At 40.7% G+C, this 26,325-nt stretch overlaps 1 protein-coding gene across 1 annotated transcript in view; it reads left to right on the plus strand.

Moving 5' to 3' along the window:
• The first annotated feature begins 10,196 nt into the window (after positions 1-10,196).
• Positions 10,197-26,325, plus strand: part of Adamts20 (ADAM metallopeptidase with thrombospondin type 1 motif, 20) — a 108,433-nt gene continuing 92,304 nt past the window's right edge. Inside the window, exons 1-3 of the mRNA XM_013018720.1 lie at positions 10,197-10,287; positions 10,984-11,348; positions 25,679-25,841. Coding sequence (XP_012874174.1) covers positions 10,197-10,287; positions 10,984-11,348; positions 25,679-25,841 — 619 coding nt within the window. The remainder of the gene's footprint in view (positions 10,288-10,983; positions 11,349-25,678; positions 25,842-26,325) is intronic.

Below are 26,325 nucleotides of genomic sequence, written 5' to 3' on the forward strand. Positions count from 1 at the left end.
ACTGGCTGGTTCATATGCTCACATCTGGCATCCTTATTAGTGTCAAATGGCTAGAGCAGCAGGGAGGGAGATGAGAAAGGGATTGTATTTCTTAGAGGAAGGGGAGAGGGGCGTGTCCAGCAGATGAAAATACAGATGCTCACTACATGCAAAATGGACATGGCATAGCAAGACAAAAATTGCAATAAATGCTCTTTTCCAAGATCTAGTATCAAAGTATTCTGCAGACAACACCTATGTATCTATTCTTATTCAATGGACAGTGCATTAGTCAGCTTTTCATCCTTTGGACAAAATAGCTGTTGAGAATAAACTTATGGCCCACTTCTGGTGGCTCAATGCCTGTACTCCTAGCTACTCCAGGCAGAAATCTGAGGATCATGGTTTGAAACCAGCCCAGGCAGAGAAATCATGAGACTTTTTCCCAATGCACTTCCAGAAGGTCATCAATGGAACTGTGGCTCAACTGGTAGAACACTAGCCTTGAGCAGAAAAATGCTCAGTGCCCAGGAGGCCCTGAGTTCAAGTTGTTCAAGGACCACCAAAAAAAGAAAAAGGAAAGATAAAAAGAATCAACTCATAAGGAAGAAGTGTTTCTTTTGACTCACAATTTGCAAGGATTCAGTCTCTGGTGATTGGTCTCCATAAGGTAGGCTATTCCCATGGAAGCGGCCTGAGAAGTAGAGAGGCCAGTCCCAACATGGCCTTCAAGAATAGAACCTAACAGCCTGACTTCCTTCTGTTAGGCTCTGCTTCTTAAATGTTCAAGTAATGCCATGAACTGAGAATGAATCTTTCCAGACAAGAGTCTTGGGGACATTTAAGATTCAAACCCCTAATATTTGCTGTCTATAATCTATGTGTGTGTGTGTGTGTGTGTGTGTGTGTGTGTGTGTGTGTGTGTGTGTGTGTACTGGGTCTTGAACTCAAGACCTGGGCACTCTCCCTTAGTTAGTTGACAAGATTAGCATTCTACTACATGGGCCACAGCTTCACCTCTGCCTTTTTGGCAGGCTAATTGGAGATAAGAGTCTCATTAATTTTCCTGCTCTGGATGCCTTTGAACAGTGATCCTCATATCTCACCTTCCAGAGTAGCTGGAAGTACAGATGTGACTCACTGGTATCAGGTGATTTCTATAATTTTATGGTACACCCACCCTTACATCGGTAAGTGAATGTTCTTATAATTCTAATTAATACTGAAATTCATCTGAGACTCAACATTTCACAACTGCTCAGTCACCGCTGCCCTGACCCTCTGTGCCTCTGAACACTGAGCCACACACACCATTGCTCAGGCCTCTCCTACTCCTCCTCATCTTCCTCCAGGCCTTGAGATTTGCCATCTTCCCTGTGATATTATGGCCACATTCCCAGGTCTGCGATAGGATCTCTTCTACCATCTCCTGTGTTATCAAGCATGACACCAGTGGCTTATGACTGTAATCCTAGCTTTTCAGGAAGCTGAGATCTGAGGATCCAGTTTTGAAACCACCTTGGGGCAAAGAAGTCTTTGAGGCTCTTCTCTCCAAATAATCAGCAAAAAGCTGGAGGTAGAGGTGTATCTCAAGTGGTTAGAGCACCCACTTTAAGCATAAAAGCTAAAGGATAGGACCAAGGGCCTAAGTTCAAGCCCTAATGCAGGTACAGAGGATATTAATCAAATATACATGAAAATAATAGAATTACTGTCTTCTTATTAAAAGAAAAAGAAAGAAAGAAAAGAAGAGCTTTCTCCACTCCAGTAAGAGAGCTCTCATTTAGAGATAGGAACAATTATTGCCCTAAAGATAGGAATAATTGCTGGGTACTGTTGGTTCACACCTGGAATCCTAGCTACTCAAGAGGCTGAGGTGGGAGGATCACAATTCAAAGCCAACCTGGGCAGGAAAGTCCATGAGACTCCTACCTCCAATTAACCACCAGAAAAATACTGTGGCTCAAAGTGGTAGAGTGCTAGCCTTGAGCACCAAAGTTCAAGAACAGCACACAGGCCACCGAACAAAAACATATGACCACTAAAACAAAAAACGAAAATCAAGATAGGAAAAATGATTGTCCTCCAATGATTGAGCTCAGTTTCTAGAATCCAGTACTAGAAGTTTAAACCCATTGTGGGAGCTAGGATTGCATGCTGTTGAGTTCTCAAGTTCAATTGTCTGGTGAACTTCCACCATTACCCAGGCACATGGCCACACCGCCCAGTCAGGTCCCTTCTCCACACAATTGCAAGAGGTCAGTTTAGCCTTAGATTTGGTTTCTCAGTTGCATCATTTCTAAATAGACTCTTGGAGTCTTTGTGGAACTGGAATCTTCCAGGTCTGTTTTCACCCCCTTTGATATGTTTGAAATTCATAAGAGATTTACATTTTGGGCTTTATCTGGCACTCTTGCTACATGGCTATAATATAAAACAGAAATGAAATAAGATCAAACGCACAAGGATACACGCAGAAAAGGTCAAAGGAATATAGACAAAGGACTAAGTGATTCCAACTGAAAAATCAGGTAGTCTTAAGAAGAGGTGATATTTGAGCTTAGGTTTGAAAGATGGAGTGGATTTAGATTTGGAGTTATAAAAGCATTTTAACAGAGACTGGGGACATCCTCATCATGTTTGGGGAAATAAATGCTCATGGTCACGGAATTTTTGGAGGATCACATTGTACTAAAAAAATCCTTTATGATTTTTTTCCTTTTCATGGTAGATACATTACTTAAACCACTTATATGTTGGATAGTGAAGACAAAGAAAAAAGTATTGATTACCATCCATGAAAACTAGAGTTCAGTCTTAGGTGGAAGGAAGCAGATATTGAGAGACCCAAGCAAGAAAGTAACATGTTTCTGAAAAACATTAACAGCCATAAAAAATGTTGGATAAAGCCAAGTTCTGGTGGTTCACGTCTATAAATCCTAGCTACTCAGGAGGCTGAGATCTGAGGCTCGTTCGAAGCCATTCTAGACAGAAAAGTCCAATTAACCAGCAAAAGGTTGGAAGTAGACATATGGCTCAAGTGGTAGAGCACCAGCCTTTAGCAGAAAAGCTAACAGTCAGCACCCAGGCCCTGAGTTCAAACTTTAGTCCTGGCAGCAGACAAACAAGAACAAACGTTGGATGAAGAATGGTTCTATGCCAAGGAAATCATTTTTAAGAAAACCAACAAAACCACTTCAGATTAAAAAGAAACTAGTTTATTCATTAGGCTGAGTTCAAAGGGACTTTATCAGGAAATAGTGTTGCAGGTCAGGGGAATAAAGGAGCTGTTCTTTGCTCCCTGGCTGCTGGTTGGTGGGCAGCGCCATTGCTCTTCCTGTCATGTAGAGCTTTCTGTAGGGCCAGCCCCAAATCTTTATGGGAACGTTACATTTTACCGTCTATTAATTTTCAGGGCAAGCCTTCAGTTTTTGAGGCTCTCTCCTGAAGGTAGACCTCATAGAGATTTTTCCTTCTTCTCTTCTCTCCCTTCCCCTCCCTTTCCCTTCTCTTCCCTTCCTTTCTCATTCCGTTCTCCTCCTTTTCTTTGTACTGGGGCTTGAACTCAGAACCTTGAGCTTTTGTGTATCTTCTTTGTTCAAGGCTGGAACTTTACCACTTAAGCCATACCTCCACTTCTATCTTTTTGCTGGTTAGATGGAGATCAGAGTCTGATGGTCTTGCCTGCCTGTAGTAGCTTTAAATGGAGATCCTCACATCTCAGCCTCCTGAGTAGTTAGGATGATAGGCATGAGCCACCAGCCTCCAGCTCCAAATTTTCTTTTAAATATTTTATTTTCAGTAGTGATATCATTTTTCAGCTCATGACTTCTTCTACTCTCTGGTGATCTTGTATAATTTACATTTCATCCTGAATCATAAAACCATAGAGAAATAAAATGCTAGATGTGTCAGTAGTCTCAGAAGTCACCCAGTTCAATCTCATTTCATAGGTAAGGACCAAATTGAGACTTTGACAGATAATGACATTTGCCATATTTTTCCTTCGACGTGTCAGGATCTTGGCTATCACTGTAACCAAGTTCTATTTTACAAAATAAATGGTTCCAGCTTTTGAAAAAAAAAAGAAATGTGGTGGTGAATATTTGAATAAAAAATGTCTGGGTGAATTTTTTTCCCAGTGTCATGTTCTCCTGAGTTGCAGACATTTCTTTGGCTCGTCACTGGTTTTATATTTAAACCATTCAATCATCATCATGTTAGCTTGGGGGCCATCCAGCCACCTCCCCAATTAGAACAGAGTTGTAATTTTAGCTCCTCCCATTGCGCCCAGCAATTTGTAATTTCAGTATGACAGGATGAGGAGAGAGCGCTTCTTCTTTCTTCTCCTGCTTTTGGAAAGATGCCCATCTTCATTTTATTAGCTTGCTATTATTATTTATATATTTATATCATATTTTATTATTATATTTATGTTATTTTCAAGCCATCTTGGTTTTATTCTATCTCATTTAGCACTTAGCCATGTCCTTAAGGTAAATCTTAAGAGCAGATCTCTGATCTTTTGCCTTTTATTTTTGCAAAAAAAAAAAAAAACCCTGTCTTCTAGTTCACTGCCACAATGTGTTCATTTTTTTATTTAACAACTTTTAAAAACAAGCTATTTTGGCTTCTGCTGAATATAGTATATTTTTCCTTACTGTGGAATGCTTTTTAAAATTTCAGAGGTGATAATTCTTTTGGCCTTTCCTATCACCAATAATGTTTCATTTCACTACAATAAAGTGTAGAATTTAATACATGTGAAATATTTTTATCCAAGGATAGGGTGAAGTGACCATGGTCAAGGTGTAATGTACATACAAATGATTTGTTGAATTAAAACCTGTCCTTGGCAGGCTGCCGGTGGCTCATCCCAGTAATTCTAGCTACTCTGAGGCTGAGATTGGAGGATTAAGATTGGAAGCCATTCTTGGGTAGGAAATCCAAGAGACTCTTATCTCCAATGAACAATTAAGAAACAATTAAGAAGTGACGCTGTGGCTTAAGTGATAGAGCGCTAGCCTTGAGCAAAAGAGCTCAGGGGCAGTGCCCAGGACTAAGTTCAAGCCCCCAAAGAAACAAAAACCTCTTTGTATAACAACTTTAAGATAGTAATGAAGAAATTTATTATGCTCATAAACTCCCATATTGTACAACTACTTAAAGACTAAAAAAAATACTTTTGTCTAGGAAGAACATTTTATTAATATGGACCTTATATCACTATAAGGAATCGAGTTTTACAAACGTTTGTTCTAAAGACCAGTTTTCAGAAGCCAGCCATAACAATTTATTTTATTTTGCTAGACAGAAACAATTTTGAGATTGTTTAGAAAAAGAATATTAACTTATAAAACAGTTGACAGGCTGGAACTCGGGGGACTAGGCCCTGTCCCTTAGCTTTTTTACTTAAGGCGGGTACTCTACTACTTGAGCCACATCTCCACCTAATGGATGTTTGTTGAGTAATTGGAGATAAGAATCTCATGGACGGGCTGGGAAGGTGGCTCAATGGTAGAGCGCTTGCCTTGCATGCCTGAGACCCTGGGTTCGATTCCTCAGCACCACATAAGCAAAAAGAAAAAAGCCGGAAGTGGCACTGTGGCTCAAGTGGTAGAGCACTAGCTTTGAGCTGAAGAGCTGAGGGGCAGCACCCAGGCCCAGAGTTCAGGCCCCATGACCCGACCCCCCCCCCCAAAAAAAAAGAATCTCATGGACTTTCCTGCCTGGACTGGCTTTGAACCTAAATCCTCAGATCTCAGCCTCCTGAGTAGCTAGGACCTCTCTCTTCTCCCCTCCCTTTCTCTCTCTCTATCTCTTAATTATAATTGTTACATGAGCTAAGAAGTATCACTCTTCTTTAAAAATTTTTCTTTATAAAAAACATTTCCAAACTGGGTGCTTGCGGCTCATGCCTGTAATCCTAGCTATTAGAAGGCTGAGATCTGAAGATCATTAACCACCCAAAAGCTGGAAGTGGAGCTCAAGTGATAGAATGCTCTCCTTAAACAAAATAGCAGAGACAGCATACAGGCTGAGTTCAAACCCCAGGACACAAACACACACACAAACACACTCATACATACAAAGACATAGACACACTGACACAGACAGTCACAGACACAGACACAGACGCACACACACAAGTAATTTCCAGGGAAAAGTGAAATATTCTAAAGAATGCAGTCATTCTAAAGAATGGGTGACCAGGGAGATTAAATAGAATTATAAGAAAATTCATTTAATACAAAAAAGAAGCAAAAAGAAACAAAGATTAGTAGTGTAAACAGAAAACAAGTATGGAGATGACAAACTGTAACCAAGTCTAATAATTATATTAAATGTGAATGGAATAAATATTCTAGTTAAAAGATGGAGATAATAAAATTAGTATTTGTTTTATTATTTTGAGGCTACACATATTTTAATATTACCATTAAGGCAGTCAATGAACATTTTATTAATTTCTACGCTATAAGGGCATTTATATGGTACTAGGGAATATTGCTGCAAAGTACTTCAAATATCTTTTTGTGGTTACTCCTCATGTGACTTGAATCTAGGGTTGAATGCAGATAAGGAATTGGACAATTAGAATAATTGTACTGTGTGGCAAGGCAGAAAGGTTTGATTCTCTGGATAGTGGAAATAACAATGCTTTAAATTATCTACAAAATGATTCCAATTTTCTCTGCTTTAACTACTTGGACAGGTCATTTTTCACATCTGCTAGAATATATTTTACATCTGCTTAATAGATAAGGAATTTCTGCTAAGTAATTGACCATTTGTTATTAAGAACAGAGTGGTATTTATACTGTATCCTGCCAGACCCCATTTCCAGCCATCATTTCCCAAATCCTTTCCAGCACTATAACAGTGGTCCCAACTGGGGTCAGTTTTACCCTTGGGGAATATTTGGCAAGGTCTGTAAATGTATTTGGTTGTAAGAAGAGGGTGTGTAAACTACTGGTAGCTGGAGGGGGAAGGTTGGTGATAATGTATCTTGCAATGTATAGGAAAGCATAACTAAAAATCATCCAGCCCTAAAAGATGAACAGACATTGAAAAGGCCTTTGTCCAATATTATGTTAAATATATTACTTGATGTAGTTCTTTTTCTCTATTTAAAGCCTTCATGAATTGCTCTTATTCTCTTCATTCTACAACTGAGAGGGGGAAAATTCTTACATGAGATAAGTTGTTCAAGTTTTCATAATTGGTCAGATAGTAGAAAAGTTTCTATATAATCCCTGCTTCACAAGGTGGAAATTTTTTCTCCAGCCCATGTCTAGTATGATCCAAAGATCATACTCTGAATCGCAAGTCAAATAAGTACTTATACAAATGTGGCTTTCATTTTCTGAGTTGTTGCTGGCCATGATGTGCATCAGATCAGAGCTGGTATGAAGAGTTCAATTTTCTCCTAAAAACTATGTAATTTGAAACTGGAGAAATGTGACCCTAACTGGATAGGTGATCCAGATTTATTATGAAATTCTGTGAGAGTCTTAGGGAGAATGAGTAAGTTCAATAACTTTTCTGAACTCTTGTATACAATGCCTGGTGTACCAGTGGGATGCTATATTAGGGGTAGCTTTAACAATCGACGTGAAGAAATAGTTTGATTTAAATAGCCAGAAAGTAGCTTATGTGTGCCATTTCATTAGTAGGAAAAGAGAAAAAAAAAGAGTCAATAATAGGAGCATCATAGTGGCAGCCTAATATGAATAAGTATTGGAGTTTAGGAAAAGATTGGCAGAATTTCAGCATAGTTACTTAGATATTGTATGAGGATGTAATGAATGTCTTCTATAAAACAAGGGGCCTATTACTCTCTACTAAACATTCCACAGATTATAGTGAACTGCACATATCTTCCTGTAATTGTGTGTGTGTGTGTGTGTGTTCTGGCACTAGGATTTATATGCAGCCTGGGTGCTGTTTGTTGGCTTTTTCACTCAAAGCTGGCAGTCTACCACTTGAGACACATCTACATTCTGGCTTTTTGCTGATTACTTAGAGATAAAAGCCTCATGTATTTTTCAGCCTGGGCTGGCTTTGTACCATAATCCTTGGATCTCAACCTCCTGAGTAGCTAGGATTATAGGTGTGAAACACTGGCCCAACTTCTTGTTCTTTACACACTATTTCAAAAAAGTTAGATTGAAAATCAAACATCCATCACAAATATTGCTTTGAAAGACAAACCTTTCATGATGGAAATGAAATAGACATTTTGCCTGTAGTCAGCCTCCCGATCTCACAAATGCAACACTTTATCCTATTACTTGTAGAAGGAGGCACTCACTCAGTGACTCCAATATCCAGATGCACTCTGACGAAATTATCATACAATGAAGTTTACTATTAAATACACACAGAAGCCAGGCACCCACGGCTCAAGCCTGTAATCCTAGCAACTCAAAAGGCTGAGATTTGAGAATGGCCATTCCCAAGCCAGCACCCGACTCTTATCTCCAATTAACCATCAGTAAACGGGAAGTAGAGCTGTGGCTCAAAGTGGTAGAACACCAGCCTTGAGCAAAAGAGCTCAGGGACACCGCCCAGGCCCTGTAGTTCAAACTCCACCAAAGCAAAAACAAAGCAAAACAAAAACAAAAAAGCTACACACATGTAGGTTAAGTCCATTTGACTAGGCTTTGAATTCGCATTCAAGTTCCTGCTAAACAGACATTCTTACCCCTGAGCCTTGCCTCCTGCTCTAGTTTTCTGCTCTGTTTTGAAGATAAGGTCTCACTTCCTGCCTGGCAGGCATGATCTATGTGTGTTAGGGTTCCTGGTACCTAGAGTCATATGCTGATCCTTGAGTCCAGCACTTCTTTGAGAAAGGGTTGCTGGAACAACAACGTCATCCTCTTAAGTTGCTAGGATTGCAGGCTTGAGCCACCCAGGCAATTACCATCGCCAATTACCATCACTTCCCTTCCCCATTTGTGAAAAACCAGCTAGACCAGAGGTAAGATGTAAAGGTGAAAGGTCATGTCATCAGTGGCCAAACCAAAGACGGGAGATTTTGCATCACTGACAGCTCAAAGGGAAAAGGTAACCTACCTTCCTTCCTTCCTTCCTTCCTTCCTTCCTTCCTTCCTTCCTTCCTTCCTTCCTTCCTTCCTTTCTGTCTTCCTCTCTCTCTCTCTCTCTTTCCTTCCTGTGATTACACTCAGAGCCTCAAGCTTGTTAGGTAATCCTCTACCATTGGAACCACATCTCCAGTTCATTTATGCTATTTTAATTTCTCTTTCTCTCTGTGTGTGTGTGTCTGTCTGTACCGAGGCTTGAAATCAGGACCTTGTATATTTCCTTGGCTTTTTTACTCAAGGTTGGTGTTCCATCAATTGAACCACACCACCATTTCTGGTTAATTGGAGATAAGAGTCTCACGGACTTTTCTGCCCAGGTTGACTTCGAACCAAGATCCTCAGATCTCAGCCTCTTGAGTAGCTAGCCGCCACCACCATCTGGGTCAGAAAATTTGCCATATGCCCTGCTTTGCCATTTCATTGGAAGAGCGAGACATGTGTCACACCTATCAACCTCTCTGAAATTTTGAGCCTCGGGTGGAGGGGGAGGGGGGGAAGTGGGTGTGCTTCTGGGCTACACCCCACACTGCAAAGAGCAGACAGAATCCCAGCCCCAAAGGAGGGATGCTAGAGCGGGGGCGGGGTTATGGAGGGAGAGGCGTGTCCAGGCAGAGAGAGGGGCGTGTCCAAGCCGCGCCTCCCGCTGATTGGCTGTGGCCCGGGGGGAGGCGGGCTCTGGCTGGCGCTGGCCCGGCGGCTGAAGACTATATTGGCACGGTGCCTGCTAGGTGGAGCGCGGCTTCCCCGCGCTGCGCTGTGGACTTTCGGGGAGAAGGATTCCACGGGCGGGGCGGGCGGGCGCGGGCAGGGGAGCGATCGGGCTTGCTGAGAGCCAGCCGGAGGAGGTTGCCGGGCTGCAATGCGATGAAGCAGCAGCGGCTCAGGGAGCAGAGGCTGGTGCTGTGGGGAGACTGGCCGACCAGGGGCCCGGGTTGCAGCTCCCGGGGTTGCTGAGGCGCGCGGAGCCGGGCGCGGGGAGCGCGGCGGGGGCGCGTGCGGCCAAGCCAGCTTGGGTGGCCATTGGCTGTGTGTGTGTGTGTGTGTGTGTGTGTGTGTTGGTGGTGGTGGGGTGATTGGCCTCCCAGATCGGGGGATCCCTCGGGTGGAACCATGCGTGTGGCCAAGTGGATAACGGGGCTGCTGTACCAGCTCTCGCTCGTCATCACCAGGTCTTGGGAAGTTCATTTCCACCCCAGACAAGGTAAGGTCACCCTCGGGGCGCCCGAACCCAGCCCACCAGATGGTTTTGGCAGGAGGAGCGGGAGCAGAGGCGCGCTCTCTCTTCCCCTCCCTCCCTCCCTCCCTCCCCGTGTAGGGGCGGAGGAGGAGGGGGGGGGGAACGTAACCCCGCAGGGAATCCCAGCACTGCCCCACAGCCAATCAGCTCGTGCATCCTGGAGATCTTTTGATTGCTTGTGGATTTCGAGGAATCGCGCGCGCCGCGGGGTGGGGTGTGTGTGTGCGGGGGGTGAGAACGCATTTGACTCCCCTCCCCTCCCGGGGGAAGGGGGAGTGGAAACCACACAACAGGGGTGTGCATGCACACGGTGGGCAAAAAGAGAGTCGGAGAGGCAGCCGGGAAGCCCGGGGGACCTGGGATGAAGGGCTGCTGGGGGGTTCTAGGGGTGGCAGGATCTTGGCTTGGAGAGGTGGGGAGCAAACCAAGGGGGGCGGGGTGGAGTGGGGAATGTAGATGGTGCACCGTGCCTTGCGCCCGTGCGCGTGTGTGTTGTGTGTGTTTGTGCATGCGCATCTGTCCGTTCTCTCGGGGTGAGTGGGGACCTAGACCTCCCAGGGCGGGATGTGGGGGTAGGTCGAGCCCTGGGGGGGGGGCCGCGGGGGCGCCGGGCGCGCGCGCACGGTGGTGGTTCCAGGGCGCCGTCCATGTCGGTTGCAGAGGCCCTGGTGAAGACCCTGGCGTCTTACGAAGTGGTGACCCCGATGCGGGTCAATGAGTTCGGAGAAGTGTTCCCGCAGAGCCAACACTTCAGTCGGAAGAAACGCAGCTCCGAGGGTCGGGAGCCCACGCCTTTCCGGACCCATTACCGCATCAGCGCCTACGGGCAGCTCTTCCGGCTGAACCTGAGCGCCGACGCCACCTTTCTGGCCGCCGGCTACAGCGAGGTGCACCTGGGATCTCCCGCGCGCGGGGCCCGGGGGAACCGAGCCCGGGCCACCTCGGATCTGCGGCACTGCTTCTACCGTGGCCAGGTCAACGCGCGGGAAGATCACCGGGCTGTCTTCAGCTTGTGCGGAGGACTGGTAAGCCCGCCCGCCCGCGGGGACCCCCTTGACACTTGCTGGGGGGGGACCCCCCACCCCCCCAGGGAGGACTGTGCTCAGAGAGCGGGGAGGTGGCTGACCTGGAGTTCAGGGTGGTCCACCCGAAGGATTGGACAGGCGAAGGACTGCTCCTTCCATGCAGGAGGCTGGAAAGTTCCATTGCTAAGGCATGTCCGTCTACTGAGTAGGCAGAGTCCACCCTTTGAGCCAAACCCAGAGAGCATCTTTCCTACAAGTGTCAGGTGCTTGAGGGGGCTGGGGATGGAGTGGCTTTGGGGGGCCCCCATGCACATGTTTCCAGTTTCCAGGCTTTTCCCACTCAGATGCACTACTGCAGGTCACCTGTGGTGGCAGGTGTAGCACTAAATATGGTGTATTCGCTGGCATTTAGGATGGTAGAAAGGACAAGATAGTGAATATACAAATAAACCAAAAGGCTCACGCTGGCAGGGTTGGGAAGTAAACTTTTTTAGCAGTTGGGGGATGACCCCTAATGTTTGATAAGCAGAAGGGAGAAGAGGTTCAATCTATTATAAATGAAAAGGTAGAACATAACTACAAAGACTTTTGCTGGTGGCTGTGATTGAAAATGAGAAATGATCATTAGCCTGGATGAAGGATGGAGATGCTGCTTTTGCTGCAGATTTTTTACTGAGAGGAGAAGATAGGAAGTAACATGTCAGAAACAAACTGTATTTGCTTCTCTTGTTCTAGGAGAGGTTTACAGCTGGGTGCCAGTGGCTCACTCAGGAGGCTGAGTTTGAGGACTGAAGCCAGACCAGGCAGATTCTTACCTGCAGTCAATCAGCAAAAAAGCTGGGAGTGGTGGTGTGGCTCAAGTGGTAGAGCATAATTCTTGATAAAAAAGGCTAAAGAACAGCTCCAGGTACTGAGTTTAAACCCTAGTACCAGCACACACACAAATGGAGGCTTATTATTACTTTTTCTTGCTATGAACTTCTTCAGTAGTCTGTCTAATCCCAGTTGCACTAATCACTTAGTGCAACAACTTTACATGTGCAAAAAATTATAAATAACACATACATTTATAGATGTACAATAGATAATGCATAAATAACAATATAAAAATTACACGTATAAATTATACAAAATGTACATACTATTTTATATATCATATTATTATTATTTTTTTGGGTAGCAGAACATTGAACAGGACTTTTTGGTGTTGTTCTTTTTATATATCATATTATATATCATATTTATACATTAAATGCATGTCAGTTATATATTTCAATATATTTGTATATATTTATAACTATTTTTTGGGTCCGGTCATGGGGCCTGAACTCTGGGCCTGGGCGCTGTCCCTCAGCTCTTCAACTCAAGGCTAGTGCTCTACCACCTGAGCCACAGAGCCACTTCCGGCTTTTTTTTTCTTTTTGCTTATGTGGTGCTGAGGAATTGAACCCAGGGCCTTAGGCATGCAAGGCAAGCGCTCTACCACTGAGCCACCTTCCCAGCCCAACTATTTAAATAAGAAACCAATTAGAAACAATAACTAAAATATTACAGACAGTTTGTGATATAGTAATATAAATTTGTTTAGTTATGTATTTTGGATGATAAGATCTACTTATAGACTACTTATGCACTCTATTTACTTCAGTCCAATTGTGGTATAACAAATAAGCAATCCAGGTAGTTATATAAACTTCAGTGTGACATTATATCATTTTATTGGCCATAAATATCATTTTGTTGGCAGTAATCATTATTTTATTAGTAAAGAGGGACAGTGTCTGTTGTTTCTTTTTCAAAGACCACTGAAGGGAATGTTCAGAACCAGAGATTAGTGTAAATCGAGATGTAACTTTTCCCACTCAGTTTCATGGCACCCCAAGTTAAAGACAAACAGTTTGTGCTCCACTTTATCAGTAACGGATATAGTTATAGAACTAGAAATTTTATTATGGGAATTATTTTTATTCCCAGGTACTCTAGCTTTTGCTTAGCAAAAGCAAACAAGTAAACAAAGCAGACTTTTAGAAAGGTGTTCAAAGACATTTTACAGAGTATCATCACTATTTATTATTATATGATAAAACAAAATGGATAGTGGGTCTATCCAGACAAACAAAATGTAATACTTCCTTTTAGGTTGATTTATGATGTCATTTTAGGTGTTAGCTTAAAAAGTCTCTGTTTTCTTCGCCCATCATATTGAGTTGTTTTTACATTGAAATGCCGAAAACAGCTTCCTTTTTTGTGGAGAAATGTAAAATATCTGGGACACCAGTGTATCCAGAAGCACCCTCTAGTATTTTCACAGCTATATACACTTCAGCGGAAAAAGAAAAAAAATCTCATTTCTAAAAGCTTTTAAAGTGACATTTACTTTGTTTGGAAAACTTAGACTTACTACTGTGAATTTAAACTGGTCAGCATATTTTTTTGATTTACTATTTTATGGCATGGAAAATGGTTCCAGATGGGATATATTATTATTAGGAGTGATACTTCTAATCATTTTTATTCTTAATATTGGTATAGGTGAAATTATTATCCCATATCACATTTTTGGATGTAGAAAACCATTGATGATGATTCCGGCATGTAATGTGGCTTCATTGGATACGATTATCTAATCATCTCTTCTATATTCATGTTCCACCAATCTGTTTTTTTGTGTACTTTGCTTATGATAGGTTTATTGATATCTTCAGAACCTTTTAAGATTTGAAAATTAATTTTCAAATCCTAGCTACTCAGGAAGTTGAGATCTGAGAATCACAGTTCTAAGCCAGCCCAATCAGAAGAGTCTGTACGACTCTTAGCTCCAATTAACCACTCAAGAGCTGTAAGTAAAGCTGTAGCTCAAGTTGGTAGACTGCTACACTTAAGCAAAACAAAGTTAAGAGACAGCGTCAGGCCCTTTGTTCAGACTAGTTATGAGCACAAAAACATTAACTTTCATACCTATGCAATTTAGTTTTACTTTAATTTATTTGAATTTGTATATGGCTAAATTGGGTACAATAATCATGTAATATGGAAAATTTCCAGTAATATAGGAAATCTGAAGAGGTACCAAGATTGAATTTATTTTCAATATTTTGGTCATAATCTGAGATTAGAGACATCTCTTTGATTTCCCTCCTTTTTTTTTTTTTGCCAGTCCTGGGACTTGAACTCAGGGCCTGGGCACTATCCCTGAGATTCTTTTTCTCAAGGCCTTACCCCTTGAGCCACAGTGCCTCTTCTCGATTTTTCTGAGTAGTGTATAGGAGATAAGAATCTCACAAACTTTCCTGCCTGGGCTGGCTTTGAACCACGATTCTCAGATCTCAGGCTTCTGAGTAAGTAGGATTATAGGTATAAGCTACCAGTTTACTACCAGTTCACTATTTTTTTAAAACCATGACTTCAGCCTCTTGAGTATCTAGGATGACAGCCTTGAGCCACCAGCACCCAACTGATTTTCCTCACTTTTGATATTAGTCCTGAAAGGGTCATTAATTTCTTCTTTATGATTGTGTGTTTTTATTTCTCCCTGGCTCTAAAATTAGCTTTCTCAAGATTATTAATTTTATCAAGGAACAGAGAACCTTTGCATCTGTCATCATATGAGTTTCTTATTTTTCAGAAAGTCTCAAGTGAATCTGTAATTTTATGTACGGTATGTGAATAAAACTGTGCAACGTGAAGCCTAGCTCAGAAAATGAAAAGTTCAAGTGGTAGAACAGCAGCTGTGAGCAGAAAAAGCCAGGCAAGAGCCCCAGGGTTCAAGCTCCAGTACCAGCACAATGAATGAATGCAGGAATGAATGAATGAGTAAATTAGTCAATGGGTGGATCAGCTGAGTTGTTTGAGATTAGTGTTGATACAAAACTCAACAATGCTACTTCGGACCCAGCTCATGCTACTTTCCCTGGGCACTTACTTGACTGTGACAGTCTGGCTTGGGCTACTGTCAGTTAGTTGAACATTGAGATTTGTTGGGAGAATTTTTGGAGCTTGTCTTACTAACTTAGAAATCATCTCTTCTTCTTTGCTTTAGTTTTGCTCCCAGTTATAAATGGATGTTACATTTTATGAAATGCTTTTCCTGAATATATTGAAATGAGCACATGATTTAATTTTTTCTGCTAATGTGGATAGTGATTTATTTACTTTTGTGCCACTACTGAGATGTGAATTTAGGGCCTGGGAGCTGCTGTCCCTTAGCTCTTGAGCCACATCTCCACTTCCAACCTTTCAGTGGTTAATTGGAGATAAGACTCTTATGAATTTGTCTATCTTGATTGGCTTTGAACTTTCATCCTCAGATCTCAGGCTCCTGAGTAGCTAGGTTTACATGTGTGAGCCACCAGCATCCAGTGTGCTGTTATGGTCTCTGTGTACCTTCTGGGCAGTAGCAGCAGCAGAATTATGTGCCTGAGAACTTATCATTTGTTGTCTTGCTTTTCACTGGCACGAGATGAGAGAATCACAGATTTTCCTATCCACCCTGACTTTGAACCTTGATCCTCAGATCTCAGCTTCCTGAGCAACTAGGATTAAAGATTTGAGCCACGAGTGCCAGGCCTATGTAGGCTTTTGTTCAAATGGGTCCCTTTGTATTTTCACTGATGCCATTTATTTGCCAGTTGTCAATCCAAAATGTAAACTCATATTTGCTTCCAATTTCTTTTTTTTTTTTTTTTTGGTCCGGTTGTGGGGCCTGAACTCTGGGCCTGGGCGCTGTCCCTCAGCTCTTCAGCTCAAGGCTAGCGCTCTACCACTTGAGCCACAGCACCACTTCTGGCTTTTTTTCTTTTTGCTTATGTGGTGCTGAGGAATCGAACCCAGGGCCTCATGCATGCAAGGCAAGCGCTCTACCACTGAGCCACCTTCCCAGCCCCTGCTTCCAATTTCTATATTGTTATTTTTTTCCACTTTCAGAAGTCTTGGTATTTTTATATTTTACTCATTCACTAAATCACAGAATCAAGCTGGACATCTATGGCTCATGTCTATAATCCTAGCTACTCAGGAGGCTGAGAGCTGATGTTTGTGGTTTGTGGCCTTAATTTCTGAACTTATTTCTGAACTTATTTTTTTTATTGTGACATTATCTACATTGTCATAAAGTTGATAAATGCTCTTGTGGGATCAGTATTTCCTGAGAATGTTATTGATATCTACTTATCAGGATAACATTACAAATGTTGTACAAGCTATTCCTGAATTTCTTGTGTTTCTGGTAGCTCTCTTCTCCCATTTTCTAGTGGGTTCCTTTCTTCCAAATTCGCTTAGGGAGTAGTTTGGCCACCTAGAGGGTTTATTGTAATATTTCTTGGTGAGATTTGAAGTAATGCAGTCATTTTGGTTGAAGGAAACAGTTTCCAGATGTCATAATACCAGACCTTACATCTGGCTTATACAATATTCTCTGTAGTTCATAGTGGCTGTATGTACTTCCATGAGATTTCTTGTAGGAACTTTTGTGCAGCCTGTCAAGACACTGTTGGTCTATGATGATGGATTATCCAGCTGCACTCGTAACTTACAGTTCTGACAGGAAGTAAGAGTGGAAACTATCAATAGTAGCAATACTGGTTTTTGTGTATTCTGCAAAATAATGATTATTTTCTAACTAGCTTTCTATTTCTTTCCCCCAGAATTGACAGAGCCCTAGATTATTCCACATGTCATTATTTATATTCACATTTCACTGTGAAGTGAAATTGGTTTCCTTGATTAATTCATGTCCTTTCTCAAATACTCAAACAATTGGGAGAATTTCCCATGCCTCTATTTTTAACATTCTAGTTTGTGTTATTAGAGGTTCTTTGAGAAGCCAAGTCCAAATGGGATTTTTTGATTTTCAAATTTAATTAACTTATTTATTTAGTGCAAATGTCATGTTAAGCCGGGGGTCTGTGGCTCACTTCTGTAATCCTAGCTACTCAGGAGGCTCATATCTGAGGATCGAGGCTCAAAGCCAGACTGGAAAGGAAAGTCTGTAAGACTCTTATCTTCAATTAACCATACAAAGGCCAGAAGTGGAACTATGGCTCAAGTGATAGAGTGCTAGCCTTGAGCGATAAAGCTAAGGGACAGTGCTCAGGTCCTGAGTTCAAGCCTCAGAACTGACTCACAATCACACATCTGTTTGAGAGACAAATGAAGGAGATGGAAGACCCATATAAATCTAAGACAGGGAAAGAGAGAAGAGGAGAATGTTGAGTAGAATTATCATAGGCTCTTCAAGTGGGGTTCAATAGAGCTCTCCTGGAGCCTAATATGGCAGAATGGCATCCTACGCTTTCTCCAAATGAGTCTCTGGCACACTCGGTTCTTAACTCAGAGTAGCCCTGCTCCGGAAAGGTACAGGGTACAAAGACTGATGGATGGGTGTTAACATGTCCTTAGATAGTTATGGTCACCATTTCTAGGGCTATCACCCAATGCCATCACATACACAAACACTGGGTGATCACACAAACACAATGTGAACTTCGAGGAAGGAAACACTAAGGAAGGTGTGATTAGGAGTGTAGAAAGTTGATGTCACTGTTTAGGTTTGCCTTCTCTTGCTTGATCAGTGCTGATAGCTCACACCTGTAATCCTACTCAGGAGGCTGAGATCTGAGGGTCACAGTTCAAAGCCAACCTGGGCAGACAAATCCACAAGATTCTTCTCTCCAATTTAACCACCAGAACGCTGGAAAGTAGAGCTGTGACTCAAGTGGAAGAGAACACCAGTCTTGAGAGAAAATGCTCAAGGGCAGTGCCCAAGCCCTGAATTTAAGCTTTACTACTGGCATAGAAAGAAACACCCTCCCCTAATTGTCATGACACTTGGTTAAGTGACTAAATAATCTCATGACCATTAACTAAAGATGGTGATGACACAGGAGCAGTTGGCAAGAAAGAGATGACTATTTTGGAAATATCTGTTTGATTTTTTTAATAGATCCTAAAGACCTTGTATGTGCTGAACAAATGCTCTACCACAAGCTACACTCTGTGTTCCAACATTTGTTTGATTTTATTACGAACTTAATTTCTATAATTGTTTATATTCATATTTGCTCTTTTCCTCTAACAATTCTACCTGTCTTTTCCAATCAGTTTTTGAGCCATTCTCTCCCCCACTCTCTTTTTTTTTTAATATAATTTCTTGTGGTTAAAGCTGACTATTCAACTTTTTTGGGGGTGGGTGGGTGGAGGGAATGTTGATATTAGGACTTCAACTCAGGACTTATTGCTCTTTTTTCATTCATGGTTGGTGTTCTTCCGCTCAGGCCACACCTCTACTTGCTTTTTTTTGGATTAATTGGAGCTAAGGGTCTCATGCATTTTTCTACCTGCACTGGCCTTGAACCTTGATTCTCAGCTCTCAGCCTCCTGGATAGCTAGGATTATAGGCATGAGCCACAAGTGTACAGCTTCTAAGTGCTCTGTAAATAGTCTCATGATATTATTAAAGATGGAAAAACTAAGTATATTAGAAAACAGTTGAATGGTACCCTATTTTCAGAAGCACTGGCCAGTGTTTAATGTGTTAGCTGTAAATAATTAAAGAGAAGAGCTAGGAGGGAGTTTTGTCCCCTGTGATGAAAGCTGAGATTACATTATTGGTGATAGCAACTGTATATGTGTTTGTCATGTATTTTGGAAAAAAATAAAACATGCCATAGTGATCATGTTGGGAAAACAATTGTATAGAAATCCTCAAATATATAAAAACTAAGGGCCTATGAGAATTAATTGAAACCAGTTATGTGCTCACCCCTTGCCTTTCAAAGAGCTTGGCAACTAGACAAGCATTATTCTATGTCATTGGGAAAGTCCTGTCCCAGTAAAAACTAGTGTGACAGCTTGGAATAGTTATAGAAAAAGCACATTTGGAATCGGACAGGCAATTCTCATGAATCAAATTGCAGGACTCATCTGCAGATAGGTTGCTTAAAATATGACATGATCTAAATATAATCCTAGGAACCACCTGCTTTGCTATGACCTCAAATTCCTTCCCAGTTTTCTTTCCCAGTTTGTTATTTTTTAAAATAATTTAACTGCTTCCTTGGGAGCCAGTTGGCAAAACTTTTTTTTTTTTTTTTTTTTGTAATTTCATTAGGAAACCTTCTTTCAGTGGGTGGCATCTAGAAGAACTAATGGTAGTAAAATACTTTTTAAGTGCTTCAATGAATGGGAAGTCACTTTTCAAAACAAACCATTTGCAATTATTTTGAGCTTGGTGTTTGTAAAGAAATAAGGTTTTGTTTAAGGAAAAGATCTGCCATTGTAAAGGCACAATTATTAGTCAGAGTCTTTTAAGGCCACTTACAGGGAGGTGCTAATAGACTGTAGCTTAGATTCCAGCTAGAACTGGCTAGAACTGTATCTCCTATGGGATCTCTGATTGCACCCATGTGTGATTTAATTGGAACATGAAAATAGAACTACCTCATAGACAGATTTTGGCTCAAGAGGAACATATAAAACTGTCACAGGCACAAACATTTTCAGTATAGCGGGACAGTTTTTGTAGTGGGTTTGTTCCTGTGTTTAGCTAAGTGACAGGCTGGCTCACATCTATGGGTATCTTTTTCTAAGCTACTATCATATTTCCTCTCCTCAGCAGGCTTTTTTTTTTCAAGAGGCAGAAAAAGGATTTTCCTTGGATTCATAGACTCATATTTCAAAAATAATGTCTTTGTCTCTAACATTTGTTTTCTGGGAAGGCAAGAGAATGCTTGAGTTGTGTTATGTGTGGGTTATATTTATTTATATGTTTATAAATATAGTTATTTATATATAACCACACATAACTATTTATAATATATAAAAACCACATGCAAGTAGCTATATTTTATATATTTATATTTGTGGTTTATTTCCATTTGTGGTTATAGTTTGGAAAACTCACACTGGCAGCATTAATAAATTTAGAGAATAGGCCACTAAGGAAAGTGAACAAGAGAAGTAGATAAAATAATCCTAATGTGTATTGACATATTTTATTGAAAAGACATCATGTCAGGGTTTTATAGTCATGATATTAGATGGAATTTCATTGTCTTTTTCATTTTGAAAATTATCTTTAGTTGTACAAAAGGGTTTCAATTCTACATGCCACTTTGTGAGTACAATGCATTTTGATCAATCTCAACCCCTCATCTTTCTTCCTGCATCTGTTGCAACCGAACCCATTGATTTCCAGTCATTTAAAAATATACAGTTTTAACATGTTAACATACCAAGAGTGCCCAATCATTTGACTTTCCAGTATTGAAAGAGAAGTCATGTAAATGTATCTCAGACAAGCCTGGTGACCACTATGACTTAACAACGCTCAGCAAAAATCAAATAATAATTACATAGATAGAATTTATCATATAATTAATAAATATTATGGTGTGTATGGATGAGGCAGGGAGGGCTTGTATTCAGGGCCTGGGCGCTATCCCTGAGCTTTTTTGCCCCAAGGCCTACCTATCTTATACCACTTGAGCCATAACTCTAATTATGGCTTTTTGCTAGTTACTTGGAGATGTAAGAATCTCATGGACTTTCTTGCTTGGGCTGGTTTTGAACTCTGACAGCCTGAATCAGATGTCAGCCTGAGATTACAAGGCATGAGAAGTGAGAATTTTTTAATTTACCTAAAATAGAAAGAAATTATGTTGAAATATAGACAATATTATCAGCAGACAATAGTTTTATATTACATAGTAAGAGCTAAGTCAGACTTAATAGTAACCTTAAGTTTGCAGTATTTGTGCGCATAACCACATCATGAGATATCTTGAACATCTTCCTGTAGTGAAAACATCTGTGCTTCCCACTAACACCTTTCCTGGGATAGTTTGCCTGCATTGATGGTGGAAAGAAATTCTACATTTCCAGGTTAATTCTAAGGAAGATATCATTTTCCAACCATCCATCTATAAACTCTAACTAAACAAACATCCCTGTTGGTAAGTGTCTACATATTGTACCTTTTAGCCCATATTTTCAAAGTTATGTCCTAGTTCTGCTTCATGTATGCCAAGATTACAAAGTAGAAAACAGCTTCTGTGCTTCGACCAAGATTTACTGTGCACTGTGTATATCTGCTATGTTTCAGCAGCTAGAGTCAGCAAAAGAAGTTCAGAAGTAGACTCTGCTTCTATGAAGCCAGGGAGACGAATCATAATTGGAAAGAGTAAATAACTATGACATAGGTTCATAAATGCTGAAGAAATTGAGGAGATAGGATGTATTTTCAGGAAGAGGGTGGGTAGGTGGTTAAGGAAGAGCCTTCTGACTATCTGCTATTTAATGTAGGTCTAGAAGTGTGGGATGGAGGCAGTGGGTTTGATAAGGCAGGTTACGAAGTAGGAAGTAGAGAGAGTTTAGCCTGTGTGAAGCATCTGAGATAAGGAAATTGTACCTAAGTCCACCCTGCTTTTTGGTGACTAAAGATTAGAGTCTCATAGACTTTTCTGCCCAGGCTGGCTTTGAATCTCCATCCTCAGATCTCAGCTTCCTGAGTAGCTAAGACTACAGGTGTGTGCCTAAATACATACATATATATATACATACATATATATATATATATATATATATTTAGAACATACAAATAGCGTTCTAGAAAAGTCATTTCTTGGGGCTGGGAAGTGGCTCAGTGGTAAAGTGTTTGCCTTGCATGCATGAGGCCCTGGGTTCGATTCCTCAGCACCACATAAGCAAAAAGAAAAAAGCCGGAAGTGGCGCTGTGGCTCAAGCGGTAGAGCGCTAGCCTTGAGCTGGAGAGCTGAGGGACAGCGCCCAGGCCCAGAGTTCAGGCCCCACAACCAGACCAAAAAAAAAAAAAAAAGGAAAAGTCATTTCTTTTTAGAGACAGAATACCCTTTGCCAGTCTTCTGAGTTTCAGAAACACAGTCTAATTACCCTTTATATTTATGATATAAATATGACTTGCTGTCATATGTGTTTATGCCAAGCAGAAATTTTAGTATATTATTTGTATTTCTAATGCATCTTGAGCCTGAAAGAATTCTTTTGAGTTACTTCCTAGTGCTTTTTATGGCTTTATTTTGAATGTTAACATCATTCCTCTTTTGCTATTTATTCCATGAGATGGATTCAAATTTAGTTTCCCAGTGTCTATGCCCTGGTGCTATTATTAATCTGAGATGCTGTCCATACACAACAAGGATTTATGCACATCCTATATTCCTGTATCTTTCCTCTATTCTCTTGTCTCTCTGTCCCTTTCTGGGTTGATATTAGAATATTCAGTATGACTTTATAATGTTTCAGTACCTTTTTCTCTTAGTTCCATTTTATTGTTCTCTCACAATTAGCTTGGCTGTGATTGCACGTTTATTTTTTATATAAAATTTGAATATTACAAAAATCTGTTGAAGTCAGGTGCCACTGGCCCATGCCCATAATTGTAGCTATTCAGGAGGCTGAGATCTAAGGATTATGGTTTGAAGTCAGTCTGGATTGGAAAGTCTGTGCATCTCTATCTTTAATTAAAGCTCCAAAAAGCCAAATGTGGAGCTCAAGTGCTAGAGGACTAGCCTTGAGAAGAAAAGAAAAAAAGCCCAGGGACAGTGCCCAGGTCCTGAGTTTAAACTTAAGGACTGGGGCAGCATGCACAAGCACACATGCGCACACACGCGCACACACACACACACAAACATGCGCGTGCGCATGCGCGCGCACACACACACAATCTGTTGATGTTTTCTTTTTTTAAATTGGCATCTTGTTATTTTTATAGATTCACTTGGGGAATTTAGTTTTCAAGAATATGACATGTTCTTTATTTGATTGTGTTCTTTTGTTTGTTTGTTTGCTTTCTTGTGACGCTTTAGTGCATTGAAAAGCCCTTACAAACTTATTATTTGTTTTATTTCTGGCTGTTCAATATGTATTTTATTTTTTAAAGGACATTGTTTCTAAAATACTGTCTTCTAATGGTTTTCCTTTAAGTGAGAACTGTTGACAGATTGATATCAATGAGATGTTTCAATGACTTTAGTTAGCATTTAAAGAAGGCCTACAGTTTATTTTTATTTGGAATTAACCTAGGTATTTATTTATTTTAGTATATATTTTTATTGTAAAGATACTGTACAAAGGGATTACAGTTACATGAGTAAGGTAATGAGTACACTTCCTATTGAGCATTGTTACCCCCTTCATTGTTTTCCCCCTACCATCCCTTCCTTCCCCACCTCCTCAACCCCTCTCTCCCCCAAGCTGTTAAGTTTTCAACATAGTGTCTTGTACATTTCATGGTTACAATGAGTCTATCTGTATCCTTATTTAAGCATTTTATTATTTCCCTTCCCCTTCCCAAATTAGAAAAATGTATATACAAGATGCAGGGCATCGAAATCAGATACAGTGAAAAGAAGGGTTATACCATGAGGGCAGAACATACAAAAGAAATTTAAAAAAATCACACAGTACATTATAAGCACATTGAAAACAAGAGCCACAAAGATAAAGCGCCTTGTGTCCCTATCTTGGGATTCATTTTGCTTAGCATCATCTTATATGGTCATATGTACGTAGCTTTTGACCTTTTCTGCTTGTCCTAGACATGTAGTAGTTATTGCAAATAAGGGAAACCATGGGGCCTATGTTTCTTTGGGCCTGGCTCTCATCACTTAATATATTTTTTCCCAAGTCTTTCCATTTCCTAACAAATGGGGTGATGTCAAAAAAAGAAAGAAAAAGATAATGTGGTATATATAATGGAATTCAATGCCTCCATCAGAAAGAATGACATTGCCCCATTTGTTAGGAAATGGAAAGACTTAGAAAAATTATATTAAGTGAAGTAAGCCAGGCCCAAAGAAACATAGGTCCCATGGTTTCCCTTATTTGCAATAACTAGTATATGTCTAGGACAAGCAGAAAAGCTCAAAAACTATGTACTTATGACCATATAAGACGATGTTAAGCAAAATGAACCCCAAGATAGGGACACAAGTGGTTTTTTCTTGCTTGCTATAGTTTTAAACGTACTTATAATGCACTATGTGATTCTCTTGTTTCTTTTCTATGTTCTGCCCCCATGGTATAACCCCTGTTTTCACTATATCTGATTCTAGTGCCCTGCATCTTGTATATACATTTTTCTAATTTGGGGAGGGAAAGGGATATAACAAAATGCTTAAATAGGGATACAGGTTGACCCATTGTAACAATGAGATGTACAAGGCCTGCAGTTTATTTAGTAGCTGGCAGTTATTTTTTCCTTTCCATTTTGTTGTATTTGTTCTGTCTTTCATTTATCCAATTCTTTTATCTGGTGTATGGAATTCTTGTGTTTTTCACCAATATGCAATGCCTTAAATAGGACTTTGTTAGGTCTGATCCCATGGTTTTTGATGTGAAAGAACCATACATCTATTTCTATTTTACTAGTTTTTATTTCACATCAAGAATATTTATTAGATTTTATCATACTGTGTGATTTCCTTCCTTGCATAAACAATTGCGTTGAGTTATAATGATTGAGCCCTAATATTGAACCATGCTTACATTCCTATGATAAACCAAACCCAGACATGTATTATTCTTTTCAGAGGTTGTTACATTTCTCTTTCTCTTGTTAAATTAGCATAGATTTGGGCTTTTAGCTCGCTATTTATATATGAACTTGCTCTGTGTTTGATGTTATTGTTGTTTGATAGTATTGGAATTTGAACTCAGGACTTCATGGTTGCTAGGCAGCACTTTACTGCTCGAGGAGCACTTCTAGTCTTTTAACTTTTTAATTGTTTTGAAATAGGTTCTGGTTCATTGAGGGGATTGCAATCCTCCTACTTATAATGCCTGCATAGCTGAGTTGAGAGGCCCAAGTCACTAGGCCTAGGTCTTACTTAGGAAAAGGTCAAAGTATGGCTCAGGTGGTACAGTACTAGCCTTCAGTGAAAAAGATAAGAGGTAGCCCCAGGCCTAAGTTCAAGCTTCAGTACTGGTGTGTGTGTGTGTGTGTGCGCGCGCGCGTGCGTGTTGTGCACGTGCGCACACACACACACACACACACACACACACACACACGAAGTTTTTATAATGTCTTTCATCCCTAGAAATGAAACTTTCTCTGTTTGATTGATGGCAGTTATAGCTCTGTAGTTTTACGTTTGAGTGCTTAATTCGTTATATTGTTTTATTCATTCATTTCATTGGCCTGTTGGGAATGGAACTCACATTCTCACATGTGCTGGGCAAAAGCCTTCCCATCAAGCTATTCCCACATCCCTACTGCTAGTTTTACCTGTAGTACAACACGTTTTCTCTTCTTAGTGACTGGTGGTGTGAGTCAATGCTGTTTTCTTTATCCTCAGATGGGAACATTTAAAGCACACGATGGGGAATATTTCTTAGAGCCTATCATGCATGCAAATGGAACTGAACATCAGGAGGACCACAACAAACCTCATCTCATTTACAGACAGGAATTCAAGAGAAGCTCTTTAATCAAGTCACACACGCCCTGCGAAGTTTCAGGTAAGCTGTGACTTAACTTATTTTCTTTCTTTCTTTCTTTCTTTCTTTCTTTCTTTCTTTCTTTCTTTCTTTCTTTCTTTCTTTCTTTCTTTCCCTTCCTTCTTTCTTCCCTCCCTCCCTCCCTTCCTCCCCCCCTCTTTCCTTCCCTCCTTCCTTCCCTCCTTCCTTCCTTCTTTCCCTCCTTCCTTCCTTCATTCCTTTCTTTCTTTCTTTCTTTCTTTCTTTCTTTCTTTCTTTCTTTCTTTCTTTCTTTCTTTCTTTCTTTCTTTCTTTCTTTCTTTCTGCGTACCTGCCTGCCTCCCTCCCTCCCTCCCTCCCTTCCTCCATTCCTTCCTTCCTTCCTTCCTCCCTTCCTTCCTTCCTCTTTCTTTCTCTCTTTCTTTTCTTCCAAGTGGTGATTACAGGTATGAGCCACTGGTGCCTGAATATAACACTTAAAAAGTCAGCTATACTCACTACATTTCACAATAGATCTTTTAATGGA

The sequence above is a fragment of the Dipodomys ordii genome, unplaced genomic scaffold, assembly GCF_000151885.1.
Source record: "Dipodomys ordii isolate 6190 unplaced genomic scaffold, Dord_2.0 Scaffold42, whole genome shotgun sequence".
Lineage (NCBI taxonomy): Eukaryota > Metazoa > Chordata > Mammalia > Rodentia > Heteromyidae > Dipodomys > Dipodomys ordii.